Below are 25,587 nucleotides of genomic sequence, written 5' to 3' on the forward strand. Positions count from 1 at the left end.
TTGCCTTGCCTTGCCTTGAGGCTGCGTCTGTAAGGCTGCGTCTGTGCCGGGGCAGGAGAGGGGGGCACGGCTCAGCTTTTGCCGCGTGTCACTTGTCTTTCTCGGTGCTCCGGTGGCCGGCCAGCTGGCCGGCCGGCCGGCATTTCCGCTCAGTCCCAAGCCTCCCGAAACAGGGACGACGCCCCGTCGAGCGTGTCGCTATGCTGACTTGACACCCTTTCTGAATCCCTGCGGAAGACACACTTTGACTCCGAGGCCTCTCCCACCTGTTAATGCCGATGATACATTTTGTATCCGTGGCCGCAGTCCAGTGTTTGGCATCCCTGAAGCAAGCCAACAGCCTCCCCTGTCTTCCTTCACGTTCAAAGCAAGACACGTTTTTGCCAAACGCTGTGGACGACCGCATGGCCTAGAAAGCCTTTTTTTTCCCCAACCTGTACTGCACATCTCTTCAGTCGTAGCTTAGCGTGCAGTGTCTAATCTTGGAGCCCCTCCCTTGTAAACAAGTGCTTTGCGGGACCAAGGAGCAGCCTGTCAGCCCTCGCTCCTTTGTGACCCTTTGTGGCCGCCACACTGGCGAACCCGGCGGCCCGAATCGCCGCCCCCGAGTGGCAAACCACTGCCGCCCTGGTGCCGCCGCCGCCGCCGCATCATCATAAAGACAACATCACTGCCTGACACTTGTAAATCTGCTTCTGGGAGGAAAGACGCGAAAGCGACAGAGGGGCCCGCATTGGCATCGCACGCCTCACGCTCATGTTGCTTTTGCCGCACAGGAGGAGAAAACCTGCCAAACAAATGGTGCCACGGTGCGTTCAATTGCCTCTTTCAAAAAAACAACAACCTTTGGAGTAATTCAAGGATTTTGCATTGGACACTTATTGATTCTGTCTGATTTCTCAGGATGGGCCCTAAATTCGACAATTGATTCATCGAGTGTGGCTCATTTCAAGCGGCAAGAGGCTCTTTAGGCTTTCTTGCATTGAGAAACATCACTCGTACTTTCCTAACTGGCCCTTTGAAATTGGATGTGTTTTTTTTGCACGTTTCAAGTCAACGCCTACTTAGACCCTCGTGGCGCGCTGGAGTCTTCCTTAACTCTCGCCGTTCGGACGCACTAGTCAAATTTAGTCTGTCGTATCGGAGCTGCATCCAAGTTGAAGATGGCTCCGACCGAGATTTCTTTGAAAATGGCGTAGTCCCTCCGATGTTTCAACCGCTATTTTGTTAATGCGCCTCGGGAGAATCATCAATTCAGGCGTCTCAACGGACGCGCTTAACAACCCGTCGATCGATGGATCAATTGCTCTGCCCGTCCCGAATTCGAAATGAGAGGCTTCTGGCGGCCGACGTTCTGAGGCTGAAGTGTGATCGGTGCCAAAAAAAAGTGCTTCTGTCAGACAATGGGCTTCGTTTTTGCCAAATAATTTCCATAATAGCGTTGTTCAAGCTTGCGGTGCGACCGCCTATCACACGGCCACAACGCTTGGCTGTCTTCGATGTTCTTTGCGACTTGCTTTACGGATCGACCGAAATGTTCGTGGGATTCACGCGTGCGCTATTTCACATTATTTGTCGAGATTTTGCTTTGGTATGTCATTTGTTTGGATGCCACATGCCAATTGTACAGCGTTGCGCGTGGTAGGGATTTCACTGTCATTTATAAAACACCGTGGGGACTTTGACCTACGTATACATCTTTACCGAGACATTTTGTACGTGAATGCCATTGCATGTAGCAAAAGTGGCTTTGAATTCATAGCAAAATATCTATATTTATATTTTGGGACTGTTGAAGGGGGAAAAACAGCGCGCTATTGCTACTTTGATGAACCCATGCAGCTGGCTCGCGTCGTACGCACGCACGCATCCAGACAGACGATAGACTGTTTCAATCAAATGTTATTCTCTTGAAAGCGTTCTCCAAAGAAATTCCCATTTTATGGCTGGAAAGTACAACTTCTTGTAAAATGCCGACTTGAATCCCTGCAAACCTTTACTATTGACGTCAGCTGACTTGACAAGAGGACGTGATTGGCTCGCTCGCTATTTGGCTGTTCTTACAACTTCTTGTAAAATGCCGACTTAAAGTCAAAGTCCCAGTGATCATCGTCACACACACACACACACACATCTGGGTGTGGTGAAATTTGTCCATGTGATTTGGATCCATCCCCTGCCCTGCCCTGCCCTGCCCTGGGGGTGAGAGAGGGGAGCAGTGAGCAGCAGGGGCGCCGCGCTCGGGAATCATTTGGTGATCTAACCCCTTAATGCTGAGTGCCAAGCAGGGAGGTTCCATTTTTCTAGTCTTTGGTATGACCCAGCTGGCCGTGGTTTCTAACCCACAAGCTTCCAGTCTCAGGGCGGACACTCTACTACTAGGCCACTGAGCTGAGCTTGATTTTTTGCAAATGTTTACTCGGTGATCGTCCGCTGACTTGACAATGGGACGTGACTGGCTCGCTTGCTCTTTGGCTGTTCATACAACTTGAAAACAGCGGCCGGCCACGTTGCACATCGCTGCAGGAAAAACACCAAACTGCCCGATGACGTCATCGCGATGGCTTTTCTTGTCGTGGCCGTGACGTTGGAAAACTGGAAACGTTTCCTGCATGGTGACACTTTTATGAATATTTTATAGCCTTGTTTATTTTATATGGCTACAGTACGTACATATATCCAGCAAGTATATCAAGATGTATACAGTATATCCCTGGAACTATAGCCGCTCTTTGCGCTAAAGCCGAATGCAATTGGCTGTGGAGCTTTCGAGAGGATGTGGGATGCCCCATGTGTACCGTGTGTGTGTGTGTGTGTGTGTGCGCTTTCTTGTGTCTTTGTTTAACGTCTCAGTTCTTTTTTTTTTTTTTGTCATTGAATCAATGCCCGTGCTTTGACTGCTAGGGTGCACTGTGCTTATTTTATAGCTGCGGTTTGGGGCGGGGGTCTTTTTCTTTTCCTTTTTTTTTTTTTTTTGTATTTAATGTCAACTTGTGGCATGACTTTTAAATAAAACCGAAAATAATAATCTTGTCTTTTTTTACTTTATATTTTGTCATCAATGAGTATAGCATCGTTAGCAAATGCAGCTTGTACCGGGGTTTATTTAAGGGAAGGTAGGCGGACAAAGAAAGACACAGTCGGGATAGTGACTCACGGACAGCAGACAAACAGGAATCCACTCCGACACGAAAACAGATTCTAACCGTGAGCCTCCACATAAGACTGAATGGCCGAGCAGGCAGGACAGGATCACTAGGCACGAACGCAGACGGAAAGTAACAGTAGACGCTGACAGAGAGTAACACACAGGCAGGTTTTAAATATATGAGATAACAAAAGGGAGCAAGTGACAGACATTATGGCCATGAAAGGGGTGCGGCTGAGGGAAGTTGCCGGCTGGCTGAGCAAGCGTCCCACGACACGGACGCGACGTAGTTTTGTTTTACCGTAATCGAGACATGAAAAGAAAAATGCAAATAATGAAATCAGTTGAAGTTTTCAGAAGTCCATTGTTTGTTTGCGTTTGTTTATGTTCACATTTGCGAACGTGCTCGAAACGTGCTGTTGATGCTTTATGATCGGCATCCGGCGGCAGCTGCGGGCTATTACAAAGCACTTCCTAATTTGCGGCTGGTTACTTTGTACAATCCAAACTTAATTTTGCATCGTGTGTGCTTAACAATGTTGTCACCGCCTCCTCCTGTTGCATCTATAGACTCCACCCAGCACCCTCCTAATCAGGATCAGCGCCATGAATGTTTCAACGAGAATGCGGAGGAGTCTTTTGCCGGCCCACGCCACAAAACCCTCGAAAGAAGCCCTTGTCGTCGGACAGATTGAGGATTGAACGCAAGGCGCAAAGCATTTGGCCTCTTCCGACACCATCTTGTCAACGCGATGAAAGGCGCAAAGCATTGTGCCTCTTCCACCATCTTGTAAACTGGTCCCATCCGACCACCGGAGGAGACTACAGGAGGGGTCTTCCTATTGAGAGGTTAGTTGAGACGACGGTGCTCGGGTGGGTCACAAACGAAGGCCTTTTGCTCACCCGCCACCGGGCCGCGTCGACTCGCCGGCCTGGCTGGCCGGCCCCAGCTTTAGGCCAAAGCCTCTTAGCCCGGCTGTGTTCTCATTGGCCAGCTTCACTAAACTGCACGGACACTCCCGGGAGAACTTAAAAGATGGTGTCTCTGTGTTTGTTTTTCTTCAGAGGCACTCACGTTGGACAATCTTGAACACGCTCGGTCGACAATGACGGCAGTTCGCGCTTCCTGCCGTGTGAGTCGCACCTCTTCCGCTATCATTCCCTGTGGCTCGATTGGGGGGTGCAAATGATGGAGCGCTCAGTCTTCCTAGTGACTGCTCAGTCGAGAAAACTATGCTGGCTGCCAAAGTGGCAGGATTAGCTCCAGGAATCCAATAAGCCCGCGGTGGCAGCCCCCACCTGTCTTATTTAACTGTGCCCGTTTGTCCCTGCACTTCCTAGTCACGTTCAAAATGTCACGTTTGCTTTCTTGAAAATCATCAATGTTAATCTCAGCGCGCTTTGCAGGGTCCGCCCGCATGACGCCCAGAGTGTTTTGGACAGTCAGCCATGGTCATTTTGCAGCAGGTATGTATGTCGGCACAGAAAAGGCGAGAGGGGGGTGAGGAGTAGAGGACGTATTACCACAAAAAACACGTCATGGATATTTGGAGTGGCGCCGTGAAATATTCGGGACCCGCTTCCAGGGCGATTACGTGTGGTTGGACCTCAAAACGGGCCGGGAGTTTGACGTTCCTGTGGGGGCGGTGGTCAAACTGTGCGACTCGGGCGAGATCCAAGTCGTGGACGATGAAGGCCGGGTGAGTTGCGGCACAACGAGCGAGCGCTTGTAACGTATGCTGTTTTTGGCCTCGTAATGCCACATATTCAACATGGCCGTCAATGCTTTGCTGCTTAGCTGTTGTCTTGCAACTTTTGAGCATTTTGTTTTTGGTGGCAGACGAGTAACTCCTCCGCCTGTCCACTTCCAGGAACACCGGATCTCGTCTCAGAACGCTGGCCACATCAAGCCCATGCACCCCACCTCCATCCAGGGTGTGGAGGACATGATCCGACTAGGAGACCTCAACGAAGCCGGCATTCTACGCAACCTTCTGATCCGCTACAACGAGCGCGTCATCTATGTCAGTAACCGCGCGGCACCTTATGACCTTGCTTGGTCTTAGCCGCCCGACTCCATTGGCTGCGGCCGCCGGCCTGACACTTAAGCTCTTACTTGGCTTAAGCTGTTTGCTGCCATCACGACACATACCGTATCGTTTAGCCTGTTGTTGCTGGTTCGTGTCTGTTTTTGGTGTTGGATTTTGACAAATACATTTGCCCCAAAAGTGCGACTTATACTCCGAGCGACTTATATATGTTTGTTTTTTTACGTTATTGTGCATTTTATGGGTGGTGCGACTTATACTCCGGAGCGACTAATAGTCCGAAAATTACGGTATTTGAAATAACTATCATATTACAAGAACATTATCAAACTATCTGTGTCGCTCCAAATCATTAAATCCGTCGATCAAATTCCTCGTTCTTCATGTCAACAACGGCGCGCGTGGGCTGCAGCGATCTAGTACATAACAATATTGTAGCGTTAACAAAATACCAAGAAAGACGTGGGTTTGGTAAACGGCTCTTTATTTAACAAAACAAGAGTTCAACGAGCCAACAACTACTGAACATCCAGCCACGGAGGTGGAAGAGCGCTCCATAAATAGCGTAAAAGCCATGTCCGAGCACCGTCCCCGGACAGCCACCCGGCCGAGCGCCGGCCCCCGACTTCCATCCACGGAGGTGAAAGAGAGCTCCGTCGAGTCGGACCGGGCGTGCGTAAAAGCCATAATAGTTTTATTAACCTTCTGTGTCACTCCAAATCGTGAAATCCTTCAAACTCTTTGTCCTCCGTGTCACTTACAAACAAAGCCGTTAATGATGCCGGTAGTACGTGGGGCCCTTCGTCATCTTCGTCATCCCGTGATCAAATCCTTTGTCTCTTATGTAAACAATCCCCGCGCGGCACGGGTGACGTCACTTGCAGTTCAAATGACAGTAATCCCTTGCTACATCGCGGTTCGTTTTTTGCGGATTTTTGAATCTTGAAAATGTTTGAAAAAAATCACATATAAGTCGCTCCTGAGTATAAGTCGCCCCCCACCCAAACTATGACAAAAACTGCGATTTATAGTCCGAAAATTACGGTACTACCTGCTTATTATTGCTTATTATTTGCACAGCCAGCGGAGTCCTTTACTACCAAGCTTGCACTGTATTGCGCTATTGATGTCAGCCTGTTTCCTAGTTTCTGGTGTCATGTCTCTCCTGGTTGTTGTGTGTGTGTTTTTTTTTCCCTCCGTGTAGACAAATTGCGGCGGAAGGGTAAGTGTGAAAGAGCATGGCGCGCGTACACTAACGTACATTTTGACCAGCTGCTCCTCCGTGTGCTAACGCCGCCATTATCCCAAGCGGATGGCAAAGAAGTTTGATTTTCCCTGCAGCCGAATCACACACGTTCAATTGTTGGCTTTGCAAACCACTTTGTGCCACTTTTAGGCCGTAGATATGGCTAGCCGCTGGAATGGATTCACGTCACGCTAGGTCTCATGTATTGCCGGGAAAGACATTTTGCTGCCCATTGAAGTGTTTTCCTCAGCCTCTGGGGATGCGCGCCGTATGCGTCCTGGCTGGGAATCGCCAAGGCATAGCATTTGTAAGCAGCTGTTCCTATGTTTCCCTTGGTTTGGCAGACCTACACGGGGTCCATCCTGGTGGCCGTCAATCCCTACCAACTGCTGCCCATCTACACACCCGACCAGATCCGCCTGTACACCAACAAGAAGATCGGTGAGATGCCACCGCATATCTTCGCCATCGCTGACAACTGCTATTTCAACATGCAGCGCAACAACAAGGACCAGTGCTGCATCATCAGGTGCCAAGTTTCAGCCCTGAGTTGCCACGGAAATCCAATTTGCTTCCAAATCATCAACTTAACAATACCCATTTGCGGAAAAGGGCCAACCGAGTTAATCGCAAGCCTATAAAATCATAGAAACAAAGTTCAAAAGTGGACCAAAGTCTGATCTTTTTCTTTCGGTGAGCAGCGGTGAGTCCGGAGCTGGCAAGACTGAGAGCACCAAGTTGATTCTTCAGTTTCTGGCGGCCATCAGCGGTCAGCACTCCTGGATCGAGCAGCAGGTTTTGGAGGCCACGCCCATCCTGGAAGGCAAGGAGACTGATTGGTTTGTGCTCTCACCTTTGAGGGGGCGTTCCCGCGTCACCATCCAGTCGGGCTCGCTATCTCAAAACGAGGCACTGTCTGAATGTCTTGTCTTCCGACTTTGATTCTGGACAGAATTGAGGAAGACTTAAATGTGGTTGCCCATGGTTTTGTTTTTGCATTCAGCCTTCGGTAACGCGAAGACCATCCGCAATGACAACTCCAGCCGCTTCGGGAAGTACATCGACATCCACTTCAACAAGCAAGGGGCCATCGAAGGTGCCAAGATAGAACAGTACCTGCTGGAGAAGTCCCGTGTGTGCCGACAGGTGGGTGGGGAGACATGACTTCATTTTGAGTCATCTTGATCACAAATTTCCGTTGTTTTATTTGCAATTTTTTTTCAGCCCAGGTTGATACATTGAGTGCATTTGCATGCAGGGTGGAACTAACTGGGCCGGTGCCTTGTTTGTCTTTTTGGTCCCTCTCTAGGCTCCAGATGAGAGGAACTATCATATTTTCTACTGCATGTTAAAGGGCATGCTCCCGGAGATGAAAGGCAAACTGGGCCTGGGTCAGGCCGCAGATTACTGCTACCTCACCATGGTATGCTAGCAGAGCAATCCGTGGATGGAAACGTCCGCTCTGACAAAAAGCTGCCGCCTCACAGGGTCACTGCACCGAGTGCGATGGCCGCGATGACCTGACCGACTACTCGGGCATCCTGGCTGCGATGAAAGTGCTCATGTTCACTGAGACGGAGAGCTGGGAGATTTCCAAGCTGCTGGCCGCCATCTTGCACATGGGCAACCTGACATTTGAGGGCAAGTCACCATGGCAATAAACCGCTCTTGCACCTCGGGGGTTAGGGCTAGGAGAAAAAATGAATTCTCGAGACCAAGTCAGCGCGGAGACGCCAGAGGGTGGCCACGACGCCATTTGGATTTTGTATTTTCTGCCGTTTGCATCTAGCTCGCACCTACGACAATTTGGACGCCTGCGTGGTGGTCAGATCCCTTGACCTGCTCACGGCCGCTTCCCTCGTGGAGGTGCGTCAGTCCCTGGCAAAATTGACGCAGAGTTGCGGGAAAGACGAAGCGGTCTTGATTTGCCGTGCCCCCTAGGTGGAGCCCAAGGATGTCATGGTGTGTTTGACCACTCGAACTCTCATCACGCGTGGCGAAAGTGTGGTTACGCCTCTCAGTGTGGGACAAGGCCTGGATGTGCGTGACGCCTTTGTCAAGGTTTGGACCTGCGACAACTAGAAAAGTGGCACTTGAGCACCGTCCGCTGAAAGTTGAAGGAGTCATGTGATCCCCACACAAAATATTGATACTCTTAATACTCACTCATGACCTGGCCAAAGTCTGCAAATTGACCTTTTTTTTTCTGGAGGGCATTTACGGCAGATTGTTTGTGTGGATTGTGGACAAGATCAACGGCGCCATCTACAGACCACCGTCCTGCCACAATGACAACGTCACGTGCCACTCCATCGGCTTGCTGGACATCTTTGGCTTTGAGAACTTTATTGTCAACAGGTCAGAGGCTGGGTTTTGCGTCAGGCACTTTCCCAGTTGCTCACCTCGCATTTTTCCTACAGTTTCGAGCAGCTCTGCATCAACTTTGCCAACGAGAACCTGCAGCAGTTCTTTGTGCGCCACGTTTTCAAGCTGGAGCAGGAAGAATACAACCTGGAGGACATCAGCTGGAAGCACATTGAGTTCACAGACAACCAGGATGCGCTCGACATGATCGCCAACAAGCCCATGAACATCATCTCCCTCATCGACGAAGAGAGCAAGTTCCCCAAGGTTTGAGAAAAACACCAGAAAACAAAGCGCTGTTCTCTGATCTCATCTTTGTCGTCCACCAGGGAACCGACGCCACCATGTTGTACAAGCTCAACTCGCAGCACAAACTCAACTCCAACTACATCCCCCCGAAGAACAGCTACGAAAGCCGCTTCGGGATCCAACATTTTGCCGGCGTGGTGCATTACGAGACCAGAGGTCAGTTCAATTGCTCTTTTGCTCGGAGATAAGCGTATCTCTCGAAAAAGGGGCGGGCTCGACCGAGCGGACGGAGAAGGCCGGCCGGCCGGCGGACGTGTGGGAGAGTCTCGGTCTTTGTCGTGAGCCGTACTTATGGAGCTCAAACCCAGCAACTGTTTCTGGTACACCTCGAAGGCTTCCTGGAGAAGAACCGCGACAGCCTCCACACGGACATCATTCAGCTTGTCCACTCGTCCAAGAACAAGTTCATCAAGCAGATCTTCCAAGCTGACGTGGCCATGGTGAGAGCAAAAGACGGCTTTTCAACAGCGCTCGCCTTCTCTTAGCAAAATTGCCAGCTAGCTGGAAGTCTGCCGTAAAGGTCTGAAGGGAAAGGCATCTAGGTCGTACGGAGCTTTGCTTTTGCTCTTGTCTCTAATGTGCACTTCCTCCATCAATCTGCTCTTTCTTGGCCATCAGTTTCTGTGTGGCTATCAGCAGCCCAGCACACCTGCTCCAAAGGTAACCTCGGCTGTCGAGTGCCCCCCCCCCCCCCCATGCCGCAGTCCCCTGCATAGTAGCACTCTCTTCTTTATTTTGCACAGGCACGTGCGGGAAGTCGCACGTTTTTTTTAGATGTCAAAGAATTTTGCAGACGGAGTGTGGCTAGAGCCCAACGAGTCGTTTTCCTTCCGCTGTTGTGTTATTTCCTGCGTGGCGAGTGGTGTGTTTGGACGCTTCGCGCGCGGTCTTGTATCGTGCCACAATCCAGCTCAAGAACAAACAGAAGAAGTGCAAGCGCGCTCCGTTTTGCTCCCGTCCAGGGCGCAGAGACCAGAAAGCGCTCGCCCACGCTCAGCAGCCAGTTTAAGCGCTCGCTGGAGATGCTGATGCGCACACTAGGCGCATGTCAGCCCTTCTTCGTCCGCTGCATCAAACCCAACGAGCTGAAGAAAGCCATGGTGAGGCACTCCCGTCTCGGCCGGCCGGAGACGAAAGCCGGCCGCTGTCGGCCGCCCGTGGCCCGCACTCACCTTTGCCTTTCTGACCTTTCAGTTGTTCGACCGAGAGCTGTGTATCAGGCAGCTGCGCTACTCTGGCATGATGGAGACCATCCGCATCAGACGGGCAGGTTATCCCATCCGATATTCCTTTGCCGAGTTTGTGGACCGGTACCGAGTCCTCGTGCCCCGCGTCAAACTTGCCCACGTACAGGTGAGTTCTCTTTCCCCCTTTTCCTGCAGCTCCTTCGGAGGACCGACCGATGTCTAGGTTTTTCTATCCAGGAAGACCTGCGAGGAACTTGCCGGCAGATCGTCCTGGCCACGTTGGGAAGGCGCGGAGACTGGCAGATTGGAAAAACCAAGATTTTCCTCAAGGTACCGAGCCGAGCGCCACAACGGGGGTCTGAAAGCCGCTCGTCGGCTCACGACGGGCAAAGGTCACGGTTCTTTTCCATTTGAACGACAAAAGCAACGACATCTTGGCGAGCGAGGCCTTTTTTTCAATGGCGGCCTTTCCTGTCAGGACCACCACGACATGGAGCTGGAGATGGAGCGGGACAAGGGCATCACCGACAAGGTTGTCCTCATCCAGAAAGCGGTGCGCGGACTCAAGCAGAGGTCAGAGATGCTCCGGAAAGGCCTCCTCTTCTTATTCCGTTGGGCTCCACCTTGCGCTCTTTCTGGCATTGCTCCAGGACTAACTTCCTCCGCCTGAGGAGTGCTGTGACCGTCATCCAGAAGATGTGGCGAGGTTATCGCTGCAGGAATCACTACAACGTTGTAAGTCAGACAAACCGGCAGCCGCCTACTTCGACCCGCCGGCACTCAGTTGTTACGTCAGTCCCCGGAGTACGAACGTGGGTGTCCTTCTGTGTGCCTCATAGATGCGCCACGGCTTCCTGCGTCTGCAGGCTGTCTACCGGGCCAGGAAGTTCTACAGCAGCTACCGGGCCACCCGCCGGTGTGTAACCCTCATCCAGGCCCGCTGCAGAGGCTTCCTGGTCCGCCGGGCCTTCTGGCACCGTCTCCGAGCCGTGTTGACCATCCAGGCCCATGCCAGGGGCATGATAGCAAGACGCCTGGGCCGCAGGCTCAGGGCAGAGGTAAAAAGGCCTTTTTTTGTGTACTACTGCTATTTGTGCCACCTGAGTGTGCCGCCCAGACCCGTGTACTACTGCTGAAGGGAGGGGGAGTGCGCCCTGACGTCTTAGCGGCGCTGCTTATTCGCGTCAAATACCGTCGCGAACATTTGATGGACGAGACGAGGGATTGCCAGGCTTGTTTACAAGCTTTTCTATCTGGAAAGCAAAAGGTTGCCTTGATTGTCGTAACAGAAGAATTTTGAGCTTTTCATTGGAAACAACCCAAATGTTTTTTTTTTGGGTGTGATGTGCCAGTCATTGGCTTTTCATCTCAGCGACATTTGATTTTATGGATGAGTTGAGTTGAACACCTTTCTCCTCTGTGATTGCTGCGATAATGTGCTTGCATCACATTTTTTGTGTGCTGAGTTTATTTTCCCAGTTTCCTTTTTGTGACGCAAAACGTATAAATGTCGAACAAAGCTAATAAATGGCATGTGCGTTTGTGGTTCAAATGTCAATTTCTTGTCGCGTCTGTCCCGAGTAGCTTTTACTTCGCTCGACCTAAGAGAGGCGGCGTTGGCGATCCGGTTCGGTTCCGAGGCGACGACCAGCAAGTCCCCGGGTGCGAGTTCCTCGTGTTGAGAATAGTTTCAACCCTCGCCAGCTGCAGCATCGCTCGGAGGCCGAGCGGCAGCGTCTGGCCGAGGAGGAGCGGCTCCGCGACCAGATGACTGCGAGGCGCGCCAAGGCCGAGGCGGAGCGCAATCACCGCCGGCGCCTGCTCCAGCTGAGCCGCCAGTGTGAGGAGCGTGAGCGCCAAGAGCGGGAGGAGGCACGCAGGAAGAAGGAGCTGCTGGAGCAGATGGAGCGGGAGCGTGAGCAGCCCGTGGACCACTCGGATATGGTGGACCGCGTCTTCGGCTTCCTGGGCAACCCTGGACCGCTTCCTCACCAGGACGGGCAAGCCCCCGCCGGCTTCGAGGTACGAAGGGAGCAAAACACCTCAAAGAAAGCTGCGAGTTATCGCTGTGCCTGTGCCGTCTTTGCTCAGGACCTGGTGAACGTGCCCCGGGGCGACGAGGCGGCGGCCGATGTGGTGAACCAAGCGCTTCCGCTGCCGGACGAGGACGACGAGGATCTCTCAGGGTACAAGTTCTCAAAGTTCGCGGCGACGTATTTCCAAGGCGTCTCCACCCACACGTACATCAGACGGCCGTTGAAGCAGCCGCTGCTCTTTCACGAGGACGAAGGAGACCAACTGGTGAAGCCACCCGCCGCGCCGCGCCGCGCCGAGCCACCCACGTGCGCACCTGCGCCGCAGCCGCGCCAACACAACTCGCTGCATCCGCTAGGCCGCCTTAGCAGTGTGGATCACCGTACTGCGATTCATGGGCGATCTGCCCGAGCCCAAATGCCAGCTGGTCCTCGACGACGGCAGCGAGAAGATCCCCGTCATGACCAAGATCTACGAAACCCTCGGGAAGAGGACGTACAAGAAGGAGCTGCAGGAGCTGCAGTTTGAGGCGGAGGTGAACGAGCCACGCGTACAAGTGGGAACTGCTGCCGGCCACATTTTCACATCATTTTTGATTGTGTCTGCAGAACAGTTCCATAGATACTCAGAAGAGGAACAGCGTCCGACACAAACTTGTGTCTCTCACCCTGAAGAGAAAGTCTAAGATCACCGAAGAGGTGTGCACACTGCGCAGGATTCCTTCATCCTTGACGTGTGCCCACATGAACGGCCGGCTTGTGAAATACCACAGGTGACCAGGCGCTTGACCGAGGGGGACCACGGCCTCCAGGGGAACAGCATGCTAGAGGAGCGGCCCACCTCCAACCTGGACAAACTTCACTTTATCATTGGCAACGGCATCCTCAGGCCCGCCCTCAGGTGAGCGCTCTCCTTCCGCGTAGCCAGGCTGAAGCTCATTCTGGAAGCGCTCCCCTCCAGAGATGAGATCTACTGTCAGATCTGCAAGCAGCTGACTCAGAATCCGTCCAAAAGCAGCCACGCCCGCGGCTGGATTCTCCTCTCTCTCTGTGTGGGCTGCTTTGCGCCCTCAGAGAAGTTTGTCAAGGTGAGTCACGAAAACGGCTGATTCCGTCCGCTCCGGCACGTCTGGCGGTTGTCAGCGCTTCCCGAGCCGAGACGTCGCTTTCTCCCTGTCAGTATTTGCGGACCTTCCTGGTCAACGGCCCGCCCGGCTACGCTCCGTATTGCGAGGAGCGACTGCGCAGGACCTTTGTCAACCGCACACGGACGCAGCCGCCGTCCTGGTTGGAGTTACAGGTCAGCCGAGAGGCCCAAATCAAAGTTTCCCCCACGGCTCACCGTTTCTCACCTTTTGGCAGGCCACCAAATCAAAGAAGCCCATCATGCTGCCCGTAACGTTTATGGACGGAACCACCAAGACTCTGCTGGCCGACTCGGCCACCACGGCCGGCGAGCTGTGCGGCGCTCTGGCTGACAAGATCAACCTCGCCGACCGCTTCGGGTTCTCGCTGTATATCGCTCTCTTCGACAAGGTACGTCGACGGCCACCGACAAGGAGCCCGAGCCAAAAAAGGCAGCCATCTGTGCTCAGGTGTCATCGCTGGGCAGCGGCAGCGACCACGTCATGGACGCCGTCTCCCAGTGTGAGCAGTACGCCAAGGAGCAGGGCGCTCAGGAGCGCAACGCCCCCTGGAGGCTGTTCTTCAGAAAGGAGATCTTCACGCCGTGGCACGAGCCCGCCGACGACGACGTGTCCACCAATCTCATTTATCAGCAGATCGTGCGAGGGGTGAAGTTCGGAGAGTATCGCTGCGAGAGGGTGAGCGACCCTCGCTCGCTCGCTCGCTCGCTCGCTCGCGTCCAGCCCCGGATGCCGTCCCGTGCCAATCCCCATTGTCTTTGCCTCCAAGGAGGAGGACCTGGCCGAGCTTGCCTCTCAGCAGTATTACGTGGATTACGGCGTGGACATCCTGTATGATCGCCTCCTCAGCCTCATCCCCTCCTACATCCCCGACAGAGAGATCACTTCGGCCAAGACGGCCGAGAAGTGGGCGCAGCTTGTCGTCGGTGCCCACAAGAAGGTAATAATAATAATAACAGGATATAACCTGGTATTGCCGCCAGGTCAAGCGGATCTTTCCTGGTCTTGGCTTTTAACTGCCGCTGTCCGTCCAGGGCCCGCACGGCAAGAGGAGGTCGAGTACGCAGAAGGTCAAGGAGGACGTGGTATCTTTTGCTCGACTCAAGTGGCCTTTGCTGTTCTCACGCTTCTACGAGGCCTTCAAATTCTCAGGTGGGTCACTCGTGGGTCGGGGCGCGAGAGGATTTCAAGCGGAGTCGTTTGCTTCTCGGCAGGGCCCAGTCTGCCCAAGAACGACGTGATCGTGGCGGTAAATTGGACCGGCGTTTACTTTGTCGACGAGCAGGAGCAGGTCCTGCTGGAGCTCTCTTTCCCGGAAATCATCGCCGTCTCCAGTAGCAGGTATCGTGCAAGCAATCGCGCTCTCCTTAAGTGTCTGGCTTCAAAGCTTGTGCAAAACATTTGCAGAGGAGGGAAACTCCAAGGCCAGAGTTTCACATTGGCCACCATAAAAGGAGATGAGTACACCTTCACGTCCAATAATGCAGAGGACATCAGAGACCTCGTTGTGGCCTTCCTCGAAGGTCTGAGGAAGCGCTCCAGGTTTGCGGTGGGACTGGTGGACTGTCCCGACCCGGGTGAGAGTGAGTGAGTGAGTGAGTGAGTGAGTGAGTGAGTGAGTGAGTGAGTGAGTGAGTGAGTGAGTGAGTGAGTGAGTGAGTGAGTGAGTGAGTGAGTGAGTGAGTGAGTGAGTGAGTGAGTGAGTGAGTGAGTGAGTGAGTGAGTCTTGCTCTCCTGTATTTGCCCTCCCAGGAGGCATAGAGTCCACATTCCTGAGTTTCTCCAAGGGGGATCTCATCGTGAGTGAGTCTTGCTCTCCTGTATTTGCCCTCCCAGGAGGCATAGAGTCCACATTCCTGAGTTTCTCCAAGGGGGATCTCATCGTCCTGGACCAACACCACAGCGGCGAGCGCGTGATGAACTCCGGCTGGGCCCACGGCGTCAACGACAGTACCAAACAGCGAGGAGACTTTCCGGCCGACCGTGTCTACATTCTGCCCACTGTCACCAGACCTCAATATGACATTGTGGTGAGTGAGGCGAGGCCGCCCAGGTCGGGCCCCTACCCATAACTCCCTTGACTCTCTCCAAAGGCGCTGGTGACCATGACTCCGGATCAGCGCCGGGAATCGGTTACATTGTCCCACATGGGCCACGCCACCAGTGAGGATAAAAGCAAAGACTACACGCTGGAGGAGTTCTCCTACGATTATTTTAGGTTGCCGACGCTCCCCGTACTTAGCGCGCTAGCCGAGACGTGGCCGCGTGCCATAACGCAGCCGTCTGCATGCGGCCGTGTCTCCAGACCTCCTCCAAAGAGCACTCTGAGCCGAGTAATGATCTCAAAGACTCGAGGGAAGGAACGTCTGTGGAGCTGCAGCCGGGAGCCTCTTAAGCAGCCTCTCCTGAAGAAGGTCTTGGCCCACGAGGAGCTTTCCCAGGAGGCGTGCCAGGCCTTCATGGATATCCTTCAACGGCGCAGCGTCTTCTGTACTAGCGAGTTTGTCGATGCTGTCTGACTTGATCTTCAGGGAGCAAAAAAGCAGAAGATTGTCAGCAATCCACCCTGACAGCTTGTTGTCGCCGCCGCCGCCGCCGCCTTTAGTGTTTGCGACCTTGACAGCGGCCGTACCCATGATGAAGTACACAGGTGACTACCCTTCCAAACGAGCGCGCTCGCTCAACGAACTCACCGATCAGATCTTTGAGGGGGCGCTGAAGGCCGAGCCACTCAAAGATGAGATCTTCTGTCAAATTGTCAAACAGCTCAGCGACAATCACGTCAAGTGAGTTGGACCGGCTCAGGGCCGCTCGCCTTGCTCCTTGTGCAACATCATGTGGTCTCAGGTACAGCGAGGAGAAGGCGTGGGAGCTGCTGTGGCTCTGCACGGGCTTGTTTCCTCCCAGCCACATCCTGCTGCCTCACATCCAGAAGTTCCTCCAGGCCAAGAAGCACCACCCTCTGGCTCCGGACTGCATGCAGCGCTTGCAGAAAGCCCTCCGGTTCGTGCTCAAAGGCCGCTGCGCCTCCTCCTTGCCATCTGCTCTCCTCACGCACCTCGTCCTCTGCGCTAGGAACGGCTCAAGGAAATATCCTCCTCACTTGGTGGAGGTGGAAGCCATCCAGCACAAAACCACCCAGATCTTCCACAAAGTTTATTTTCCGGATGACTCGGACGAGGCGAGTACTCCGTTCCGGAATGCTTTGACGGCAAAAAAGTTACTTTTTACGCCGGCCGTGTTCATTTGGGCTCCGTTGGCAGGTCTTCGAAGTGGAGTCGAGCACCAAGGCCAAAGACTTTTGCCACAACGTTTCGGGACGCCTGATGCTCAAGTCATCGGAGGGTTTCAGCCTTTTTGTCAAGATCACCGATAAGGTACGAGCAGAAAGCACCGATAAATATTATGCACTGATAAAGCACGGCGCTCGCAATATCAGTGCTTTGCTTTGCTTTGCTTTGCCACGACAGGTTATCAGTGTGCCAGACGGCGACTTCTTCTTTGACTTTGTGCGTCACTTGACCGACTGGATCAAGAAAGCGAGACATGTGAAAGATGGTGAAAACAAAAGACACAGTTTCTGCTTTCCTCATCTTGGAGTTGACAGCATTTGTGTGCAGGCGCGCTGCCTTCACTGACCTACCAGGTGTTCTTCATGAAAAAGCTGTGGACCAACACTATGCCTGGCAAAGACTCCATGGCTGACTCCATTTTCCACTACTACCAAGTCATTAGCGTTTCTTGACATCTTCCCTAAGCTTGAGAAACCGTGCTCGCTCTTCTTGCTTTTGTGAGTAGGAGCTGCCCAAGTACCTGCGAGGCTACCACAAGTGTTCTCAGGAGGAAGTGCATCAGCTGGCGGCGCTCATCTACAGGGTCAAGTTTGACGACGACGAGTCTCACTTCCACAACATGCCCAAGATCCTCAAAGACCTCGTTCCTCAAGACCAGAGCCGTCATCTCTCCACCGATGACTGGAAGCGAGTGAGATGGATGACGGCCGGCCGGCACTGACTGATCTCCACGCGAAGCTTCTCGTTAATCCGACTTTCTTTGTTCGCCCATCAGTCCATTGCATCGCACTTCAACAAGCAGTCTGGAAAGACGAGAGAAGAAGCCAAAGTGTGCTTCCTCAAAATCATCTACAAGTGGGCCACTTTTGGTTCCGCCTTCTTTGAGGTCAAGGTACAACCGCCGTCACCCCAACAACAACACCACCGCCGCCAGAGTTGAGCCCAGTGGCCGCTTTGAAAGAGTTGCTTCTCTTCTGCGCAGCAAACCACGGATCCGAATTACCCGGAAAGCCTCCTGATCGCCATCAACAAGCACGGGGTCAGTCTGATTGACCCAAAGTCAAAGGTTCGTTGTAAATCAGGCTCGTTTTTATCGTTTGAAATGTGCAGAGACTTTGCTTTTAGAATGGCACGCCCTGCCTGCGTTTTAAGCCCAGCAATAGCAGCGGCTGGCCCCTTTGCTTTGTTGACCTACGCCGCTTCCCGCAGGACATCCTGACCACACACCCATTCACCAAGATCTCCAACTGGAGCAGCGGCAACACTTATTTCCACATCACCATTGGCAACCTGGTGCGAGGCAGTAAACTGCTGTGTGAAACCTCGCTGGTGAGTGCTCCGCAGATTAACACGAGCTAATGGCGTTAGCTTGTGAAATGTATCAATTGGCGCCACCAGCCAATTGACGCTTGCCAGCCAAGTCAAAGCGTGAGTGCGTGTGGATAGCTCCAGAGCAGACTCCAAAACACTGTTTGTAATTGGGTGCCAGCTCTTGTCATATTTGGGCACCTTTGTGCAGGGCTACAAAATGGATGACCTGCTGACATCATACATCAGTCAGATGCTAACCACCATGACCAAACAGCGAAGCTCTCGGGGTAGCAGCAAGTGAACGACCGACCGACCGACCGACCGACCGACCGGCGGGGCCATCTTGGCTTTTGTGACAGAGCGCCGACGCCATCTTGGCCCTTAACGCTCACCAGTTGCCTTGCGGTTAGCCTTTCTTTTACTTCTTTTGTTAGTTTCACCCAACGACTTCACGTTGCGATGTTATCGACCAACTTTTTTCGGACTCCTTTCGTCAGCGGATCCATTTGTTGTGGTTTTAGCAGCCGTTTCGGTAAGCTTGACGGCGAGCTCCTGTCTGTGTTTTCTTCACCAAACTAGCTAGCCAAGCCACTCTAAGTAGCTTCTCATATTTCAGTGTGTGAACAAGTAAGCCAACAACACACACCAGAGGCTTCCCCTCCCTTGTGACACGCAATCCCTTTTACTTCTACTTGCATGTGTTTTAACCCATTCGACAACATGTTGTCCTCATGTGGTTGGCAATAAATGATCTTGGAACTTAGTGCAAAAGGTTTTTATTTGAACAAATGAGGGCTAATGAGTTTGCCGCCTTAAGTAGTCACCGGCCAAAGTCGTGTTTTTGCCCTGCCGGCGGAGTCTGAATGTCTTCAGATTCTAGGGCTTCTATGACTCCAAATAAAAGCGGATTGTATCCAGTTTAGTAAAAAAAGGAATGTGCAAAAAAGATTGGGAGGCAATGAAGAAACTTGGGGAGGACATACATTTTAATGCGTTTAATATGAGCAGGCAGTGACAGAGAGCAGTGACCAGCATTTCATGTACGTATTTTAGAACCTAGGATAAAAGACCCCGAGATATTTGAAGTGGTTTTAAACGGAAGAGTATATCGTGGGTATTCAGAGGCAGCCTTTTGAAGTGAAAGAAATTCACTTTTGCCCACATTTAACTTATAACCTGAAATAGATCCAAACAAAATGAACAGTTGGAGAGTGAAACATCTGTGATGTAAAGGAGAACATCTCGTACGCTTATGTACAAGGACACTTTTCGTTCCTGCTCACAATGCCCACACGTGGTTCAATATCGAGCGCAAATGAAAGTGGACTGAGATGACAGCTGTGGAGCGAAAATACGAAGATGAGATATGATTTGTTCAAACAAAGGGAGATGAATACAGAAGCCGAATATTTTTTTGTAGGGTGTAAAATAATCATGTCAACTTGACACTAACAAAGGCCTTCCCAGCATCCACAGAGGTTATAGCTTGTGGGATATTAGATGAGGGAAGATTATGAATTGTGTTGAAAAGACATTTGAAATTGAAGAAAGAATGTCTGTTTGATTAATCCTGTTTGATCTGGAGAACCCATATGTTGTAAATGCAGTGAGCTTGTCTCTACATGTAAAATGCAGAGTACACCACATAGTGGCTGGCTTCAGCACTTACAGACGTAATACAGTTGTTTTGTGCCTTATGGCGATTCCACCTGTGGAGAGCAGGACTGCCTGGATTGCATTGTCTTAAATGGAAAAAGAACTCATTAGGGCAACTTGCTGTATAACCACAATCTTCACACACAAAGATCTTTGAACGTCTCTGCCGGTAAGCATAGTGGTGGTTAATGCCATGAATCTTCCTCATATGGGACTCCAGAGAGCAACGTTGGGTGAATGCCTTGTCACAAAACTCACACTTGAAGGGACGTATGCCTGTAAGAAAGGTCAAGTCATGGTTTTATTTCCATAGGCATGCTTATAAAGAATATATTTCATAAATATGTCTCTTCTGTTGCTCAAACGAATGAATATGTATGAGTTTTCAAACTCGGCTAAAAAATTATTTTATATTTGGCAGCAGAAAACAAACGGCTTTTAAATGAGAAGAATTTATGAAATGATTGGGGAACAAAAGCAAAACAGGATTTTTAAAAAAAATTTTTAAGAGATTTTGCGAAACTGCGCCATGGCTGGCACGTCCGCCTCACAGTTAGGAGGGTGCGGGTTGGATTCCACCTACGGCCCTCCCTGTGTTCTCCCCAAGCCCGCATGGGTTTTCTCCCAAAAACATGCTCGGTAGGCCGATTGAGCACTCCAAATTGTCCCTAGGTGTGAGTGCGAGTGCGGGTGGTTGTTGGTCTCTGTGTGCCCTGCGATTGGTTGGCAACCGGTTCAGGGTGTCCCCCGCCTACTGCCCGTTGACAGCTGGGATAGGGCTCCAGCACGCCCGCGATCCCCGTGGGGATAAAGCGGTTCAGAAAATGGATGGATGGTTCTTACTTCATGAAAAGAACTATTACTACTATGACTATTTATATACATAGATGATTAACCAAAATAATATACACCACAACTCTGCACCATGCTTTTTCTCTGGAATATATATTGTCGTAATCATTTGTTTCAGATGTACTGTGATTATTTTCTGTATAAAAATTTAATTTGGTGTTCCAAAAGTCTTTTTTCAAACTTGAGTCTTGAAAAAGAGGGGGTGGTCTTATAATCAGGGTCGTCTTATATTCGGGCCAATAGGGTCAGTGTGTTCTTTATGTACTTGCTGAAATCAAATCAATTTAGTCCTAGAGTAGCTCTAATCAACACTCCTGCAACTGGCTTTGCTTAAACCAGAACAGGCTAAATATGAATATATGAAGGTACATTTCTCAAATTTGGCCAGATCAAACAGCTGGGACGAGGCTTAACCGTTTTCCCCGAAACTGGGCCATTAAGTGTCAGATATCGTCCACGGCACTCAGCTTTGTTGACCCCTCCTCCATCGATGGGGGATTAATATCAGGGAATGTTATGGAGCTTTCTCAGCTGCGGGCATGTGAAGCCCTTTGAGAGGTTTTTGTGATGAAGTTCTAAATAAATAAAATTGACTTGACTTTTCATTCTATTTTCTCCCCAACTTCCTCTCTATCTAGCAACCCACATCTTCATTAACTGTCAATTCACGGTGTTGTGGTCCAATAAAAGTGTGCTGAGCCTCTAAATATCTACATAGGTTTTTATAATTGCAGTGCTACGGAAAATCAAATTGCTCAGTGTGCGGGTGGGTCGCCAACAGTTTTTTTTCTTTTTTTTTTTCTGCAATGGTCGAGGTGTGCCCTCAGAATAAAAAGACCTGGATCAATGAGAATATTCACAGGCATAGAATGAATGAACTATGTGCTGTGATGGAAGGTGTTTTGGCTGTATTAAAGTACAGATGCTCATTCCTCACCTGTGTGTGTTCGCATATGCCTCTTTAGATCAAAAGTATCATTAAATCCTTTGCCACAAAGCTGACAAGGATATCGCTTTATCAAGCTATGACACTTCATGTGGCGAATAAGTATGCGCTGCAGGGGGAACATCTTGTTGCATACTGAGCACACAAACCTGCCAGCACCAGGAAAATTGTGAGTTTGAGGCTGCAAGAATGAAACAAAGCCCTTCATGAATATGAATCCGGTCATTTTTTTTACTGCAATGTTAAAATGGATTATATTACTTGAGAAAATCATGACCTTACCTTTGTTTCATCTACTAGTTTTGGTTTGGTGGGATTGTAGAAGCAGCCCTGAAAGATTTGTGTAGATTGGTCATGCATATGGTCAACAAGTATTCCTCTCGATTCAGACCAAGTCCCACACTCTAAAGCAGATTGTGGCTGGGGCACTGTGGCCTTCTCTTGAGAATCAAAATGCCACAATCTCATCTCCTTACACACTACAGGGGATACAAGAAATAATACTGTGATTACACAATAAAAACATAGTAAGGTATATTTTACATCTGAGATCAAAAAAATCTGTGATTACACAAAACATAGTAAAGTATATTTTACATCTGAGAGGGCACAATTAGACAGTTTTATCAACATGCGACTTTGTATTGTGATTGACTAACCTTTCATTTCTGAAAGATTTCTGAAACAAAGATTTAAGACACATGAAAGTCTTACCATCTGCATTATTTTCTCTCCACTTAGTCTGCTCTGAATTTTTCCAAAGGCAGGCTCGAAAAACTCCACATTTCTTTTTCACAAGGAAAGACCTAGGCATGTTGCAAGCTTTTTAGATCCTTCAATGCTCGCACTCAAATGATACGTTTCTGCGATAGAGCTGTTACAGATAATATTTCATCTTGCCTTCACACCAAATCTCACCAAACCTAAAACAACCTGTACACTAGCAAATAAAAATCACAGTAGTCTTTTTAATAACACTCTCTAAGAATGGTGAAAACTCGGGAAAGGTGTGAGAGATCCTGGTTGTTTTAGCCGGAGTGCACCTGTGTTCACTCGCTGCATGTCCTCGACATGATTTGCATGGAAGCTACCAAAAATCCGGCTTTGCATTTAACTGGCCCTTGGGATGCAAATGTTGGTCCCTGACCAAAGCTTAGTCGCAGAAAAAGCACACTTCAGAAGGAAGCACAGAGACGTCACAACCTTTAATAGTTAGTTAAATCAATGTATTCCTTTCTGTAAGTTTCTCTTGCAAACATGATGTTACCAATTTAGGATGTGTGCCACAACCAATTAGCAAAAGCTACTTTTGAAATTTACAGAATTTTGGAAGTAATGGAGTAAAAAGACAGCAGGGTGGACCTGGCAGGTCAGACGAAAGTCCCGTTCGCACCTCATCGGACAGGACACCAGATTAATTGAATCTTTCTGTAATAATAATAATAATAATAATAATAATAGTCCATCCATTTTCTATACCGCTTGTCCCTACAGGAGTCGCGGGTGTGCTAGAGCCTATCCCAGCAGTCATCGGGCAGTAGGCGGGGGACACCCTGAATCTGTTGCCAGCCATTCGCAGGGCACACAGAAAAACAATCATCCGCACTCGCACTCACAGCTAGGGGCAATTTGGAGTGCTCAATCGGCCCACCAGGCTTGTTTTTGGGATGTGGGAGGAAACCGGAGTGCCCGGAGAAAACCCACGCAGGCACAGGAGAACATGCAAACTCCACACAGGGAGGGCCGGAGGTGGAATTGAACCCGCACCCTCCTAACTGCGAGGTGGATGTGTTAACCCACAGGTGTCAAACTCAAGGCGCGGGGCCCAGGTACGGCCCGCCACATCATTTGATGTGGCCCGCGAAGACAAATTGTGCATCAAATTCGTGTCATTACTAGAATTGCAAATTGTCTTCACTTTTAAAATATATATATATATATATGAAAATGTTTCTTTGATTGATTTAATGTGTGAATATAATTGTCTGCGTATGTACTTTATTCAAAGCTGTTTTTGTAGCGAGGCAGAACTTTTTTGGATCCCATTTTCTTCACCCACACAATCACTATGTTGAAAACTGAAAATGTATCAAGTAAGCACGGTGAATCTTTTTGCCCCCACCCCCCAAATGACGCCATTTACAAACTTCAAAAGGGGCCATTTATTTATTGTATACCTTTTTATATCAAATAAAATCCCAATTCAAAGTATCAATACTTTTCATATTTATAATTGTGTTCGTCTTGGTTAGAACTACCTCTGAGTTGTCTTGTCAGTCCCTATGGCAACAGTAACCAGCCGCTTCAACGACGTCACTTCTGTTTTCCATTGTATACGCTTGCTGCTAAAAGGGTAAGCCGTCGTTCATGTAGAAAAACGAACGAACGAACGAACGAACAGCAGCTCAAAGTAAGTATTCCGTTTTTGCACGCTACGAAAATGTCTATGCAATGACTTACCCGCATGCTACTATTTGAAAGACATGATTAGCTTTCTTCAACTGCATTTGTTTGAATTAGCAACTTGCCGGCTAAGAACTCAGAATGGGAACTGGTCGCCTTGCTATAGGTATTCATAGAAGCAGCATTGCTCCACCCTTACGTTGTCCATCGATAATAATACATATACACACGTGTACTGTGCTGTGTTCATTCATCTCTCGTAAACTAACAAACCGTCAATGACAGTTGCTAATGCTGGATATGTTGCGATTAGCTTACATAGCATGGGTCATTGATGAACCCATCGATAATCATACACGCGCACACACGCACACACGTACTGTGCTCAATGTTAATTCATCTTTCTTAAACTATCAAACCGTCAACGACAGTTGCTAATGCTGGCTATGTTGCGATTGTCTTACATAGCATGAGCGGTTCATCAATGTGATTGACAACAATAGTGCAGGAATAACAATAGTAATAGTACAAATCGTCATGGAATGTCTTGGTTGGTCGACTGTGCACAGTAATGCTAATGCTACCAGCTCTGTGGTAAGAAAGAAGGCTAACGTGTGTTGCACCAGCGGAGCTGTTAAGTAGGGTGATCAGATTTGGGTTTGTGAAAAAGAGGACACCTTTTTTTTTTGGGTCATGGTGTCTGAATCGCAATTGCATTTATTGGCCCGAATAACACAAAGCAACATTTATACAATAACACAAACATATTTACACAAAGAAAAACATATCCTACTTCCTGCAGCAGAGGTGTCCAAACTGTTTGCAAGGTGGGCCCGATTTGATCAAGTGAAGGAACCCAGGGGCCAGTAGTTTTTTCAGACATTTTTCAACTACAAACATTTCATGCAAATACACACTGTAATAATACAATTTTTGTTGTCACAATTGTCTTTATTTTTCAAATGACAAAATAACCAAATATAAACCACTCAGACAGATGTGAAGAACTCTAAAAAACACACATTTTACCTTTCATTCATATCTGAAGAGTCAGGTAACATTGAACAAACTGTATGAAATACCTTAAATTAACACGAGTTTAAAATTATTTTTGCCTCATCAACATTTTAAACAGGAGTTACAAGTAATACAAAGTGACAATATTAAATAAAATAAAAATTAAAATACTGCACCATAAACTCAACATATTGATGAGTTTGCCTGCCCTGATGTGTGTTTCATGTTTTTGTACATGTTTGGACAACTTACAGTTGCTTTCTTCATCGTTAATTCCTATGAATTTATTCTTTACATTATTTTTAACAATCAGGCTTCCAGGAAGCAGATGCTAGATGAGGCTCTCTGGTATTTCATTCTGAAGGACTGCCAGCCATCAGTGTTGTGGAAAATGAAGGGTTAAAACCTAATGAACTGCTACCGCTTAATGAGGTCTCGCCTCCAAATTTTGTGAGCTCGGGTGGGGGTGTTGCCCTCATCTCAAATTCCCATCTTAGATTTACGCCTCGTTCGATGAACATATTTAAAACATTTGAAGTTCTCACTGTCCGATCCACCGCTTTACCGTCATTTTATCTTGCTGTTATTTACCGTCCACCTGGGGCTTACTCTGGCTTCCTGGATGAATT

The 25,587-nt window shown here is 49.7% G+C and overlaps 3 protein-coding genes across 11 annotated transcripts in view; 2 read left to right on the forward strand and 1 right to left on the reverse strand.

Moving 5' to 3' along the window:
- Positions 1-3,846: 3,846 nt before the first annotated feature.
- On the forward strand, positions 3,847-19,413 carry LOC147043662 (unconventional myosin-VIIa-like). Of its 5 annotated transcripts, XM_085935371.1 has the most exons (50): positions 3,847-3,997; positions 4,214-4,281; positions 4,556-4,615; positions 4,735-4,848; positions 5,020-5,172; positions 6,401-6,418; positions 6,787-6,971; positions 7,144-7,265; positions 7,446-7,588; positions 7,752-7,865; positions 7,930-8,083; positions 8,232-8,308; positions 8,384-8,503; positions 8,655-8,800; positions 8,863-9,073; positions 9,136-9,271; positions 9,449-9,555; positions 10,078-10,215; positions 10,310-10,468; positions 10,540-10,632; positions 10,781-10,875; positions 10,953-11,037; positions 11,142-11,360; positions 12,007-12,324; positions 12,394-12,603; positions 12,695-12,871; positions 12,945-13,034; positions 13,109-13,236; positions 13,297-13,423; positions 13,516-13,635; positions 13,698-13,871; positions 13,931-14,158; positions 14,250-14,420; positions 14,515-14,632; positions 14,695-14,821; positions 14,888-15,057; positions 15,317-15,510; positions 15,574-15,698; positions 15,786-15,943; positions 16,113-16,266; positions 16,328-16,483; positions 16,556-16,661; positions 16,744-16,857; positions 16,951-17,038; positions 17,101-17,207; positions 17,279-17,464; positions 17,549-17,665; positions 17,756-17,839; positions 17,983-18,102; positions 18,293-19,411. In XM_085935371.1, the coding sequence occupies exons 3-50, from the start codon at positions 4,598-4,600 to the stop codon at positions 18,383-18,385; spliced, it is 6,567 nt and encodes a 2,188-aa protein (XP_085791497.1). In that variant the 5' UTR covers positions 3,847-3,997; positions 4,214-4,281; positions 4,556-4,597; the 3' UTR covers positions 18,386-19,411. The 5 variants fall into 5 exon arrangements, with proteins under 5 accessions (XP_085791497.1, XP_085791493.1, XP_085791495.1 ...); XM_085935367.1 differs by having other exon boundaries at positions 16,744-17,038; positions 18,293-19,413; XM_085935369.1 differs by lacking the exon at positions 6,401-6,418.
- On the reverse strand, positions 19,073-24,244 carry LOC147043663 (putative transcription factor ovo-like protein 3). 2 transcript variants are annotated; one of them, XM_085935384.1, is made up of 5 exons: positions 23,999-24,244; positions 23,797-23,880; positions 21,821-22,017; positions 21,530-21,719; positions 19,073-20,016 (listed from the first exon to the last, which is right to left on the reverse strand). In XM_085935384.1, exons 3-5 carry the CDS (start codon positions 22,004-22,006, stop codon positions 19,703-19,705), a joined length of 690 nt encoding a protein of 229 aa, XP_085791510.1. In that variant the 5' UTR covers positions 22,007-22,017; positions 23,797-23,880; positions 23,999-24,244; the 3' UTR covers positions 19,073-19,702. The 2 variants fall into 2 exon arrangements, with proteins under 2 accessions (XP_085791510.1, XP_085791509.1); XM_085935383.1 differs by having other exon boundaries at positions 23,797-23,883.
- Positions 23,820-25,587, forward strand: part of phf14 (PHD finger protein 14) — a 37,477-nt gene continuing 35,709 nt past the window's right edge. For all 4 annotated transcript variants that reach the window (XM_085935376.1, XM_085935375.1, XM_085935378.1 and 1 more), the window contains exon 1: positions 23,820-23,948. In XM_085935376.1, the coding sequence (XP_085791502.1) occupies position 23,948 (1 nt within the window). In that variant the 5' untranslated portion in view covers positions 23,820-23,947. The remainder of the gene's footprint in view (positions 23,949-25,587) is intronic.

Source organism: Syngnathus leptorhynchus, chromosome 17, assembly GCF_054491065.1.
Source record: "Syngnathus leptorhynchus isolate UIUO chromosome 17, UIUO_Slep, whole genome shotgun sequence".
Classification (NCBI taxonomy): Eukaryota; Metazoa; Chordata; class Actinopteri; order Syngnathiformes; family Syngnathidae; genus Syngnathus; species Syngnathus leptorhynchus.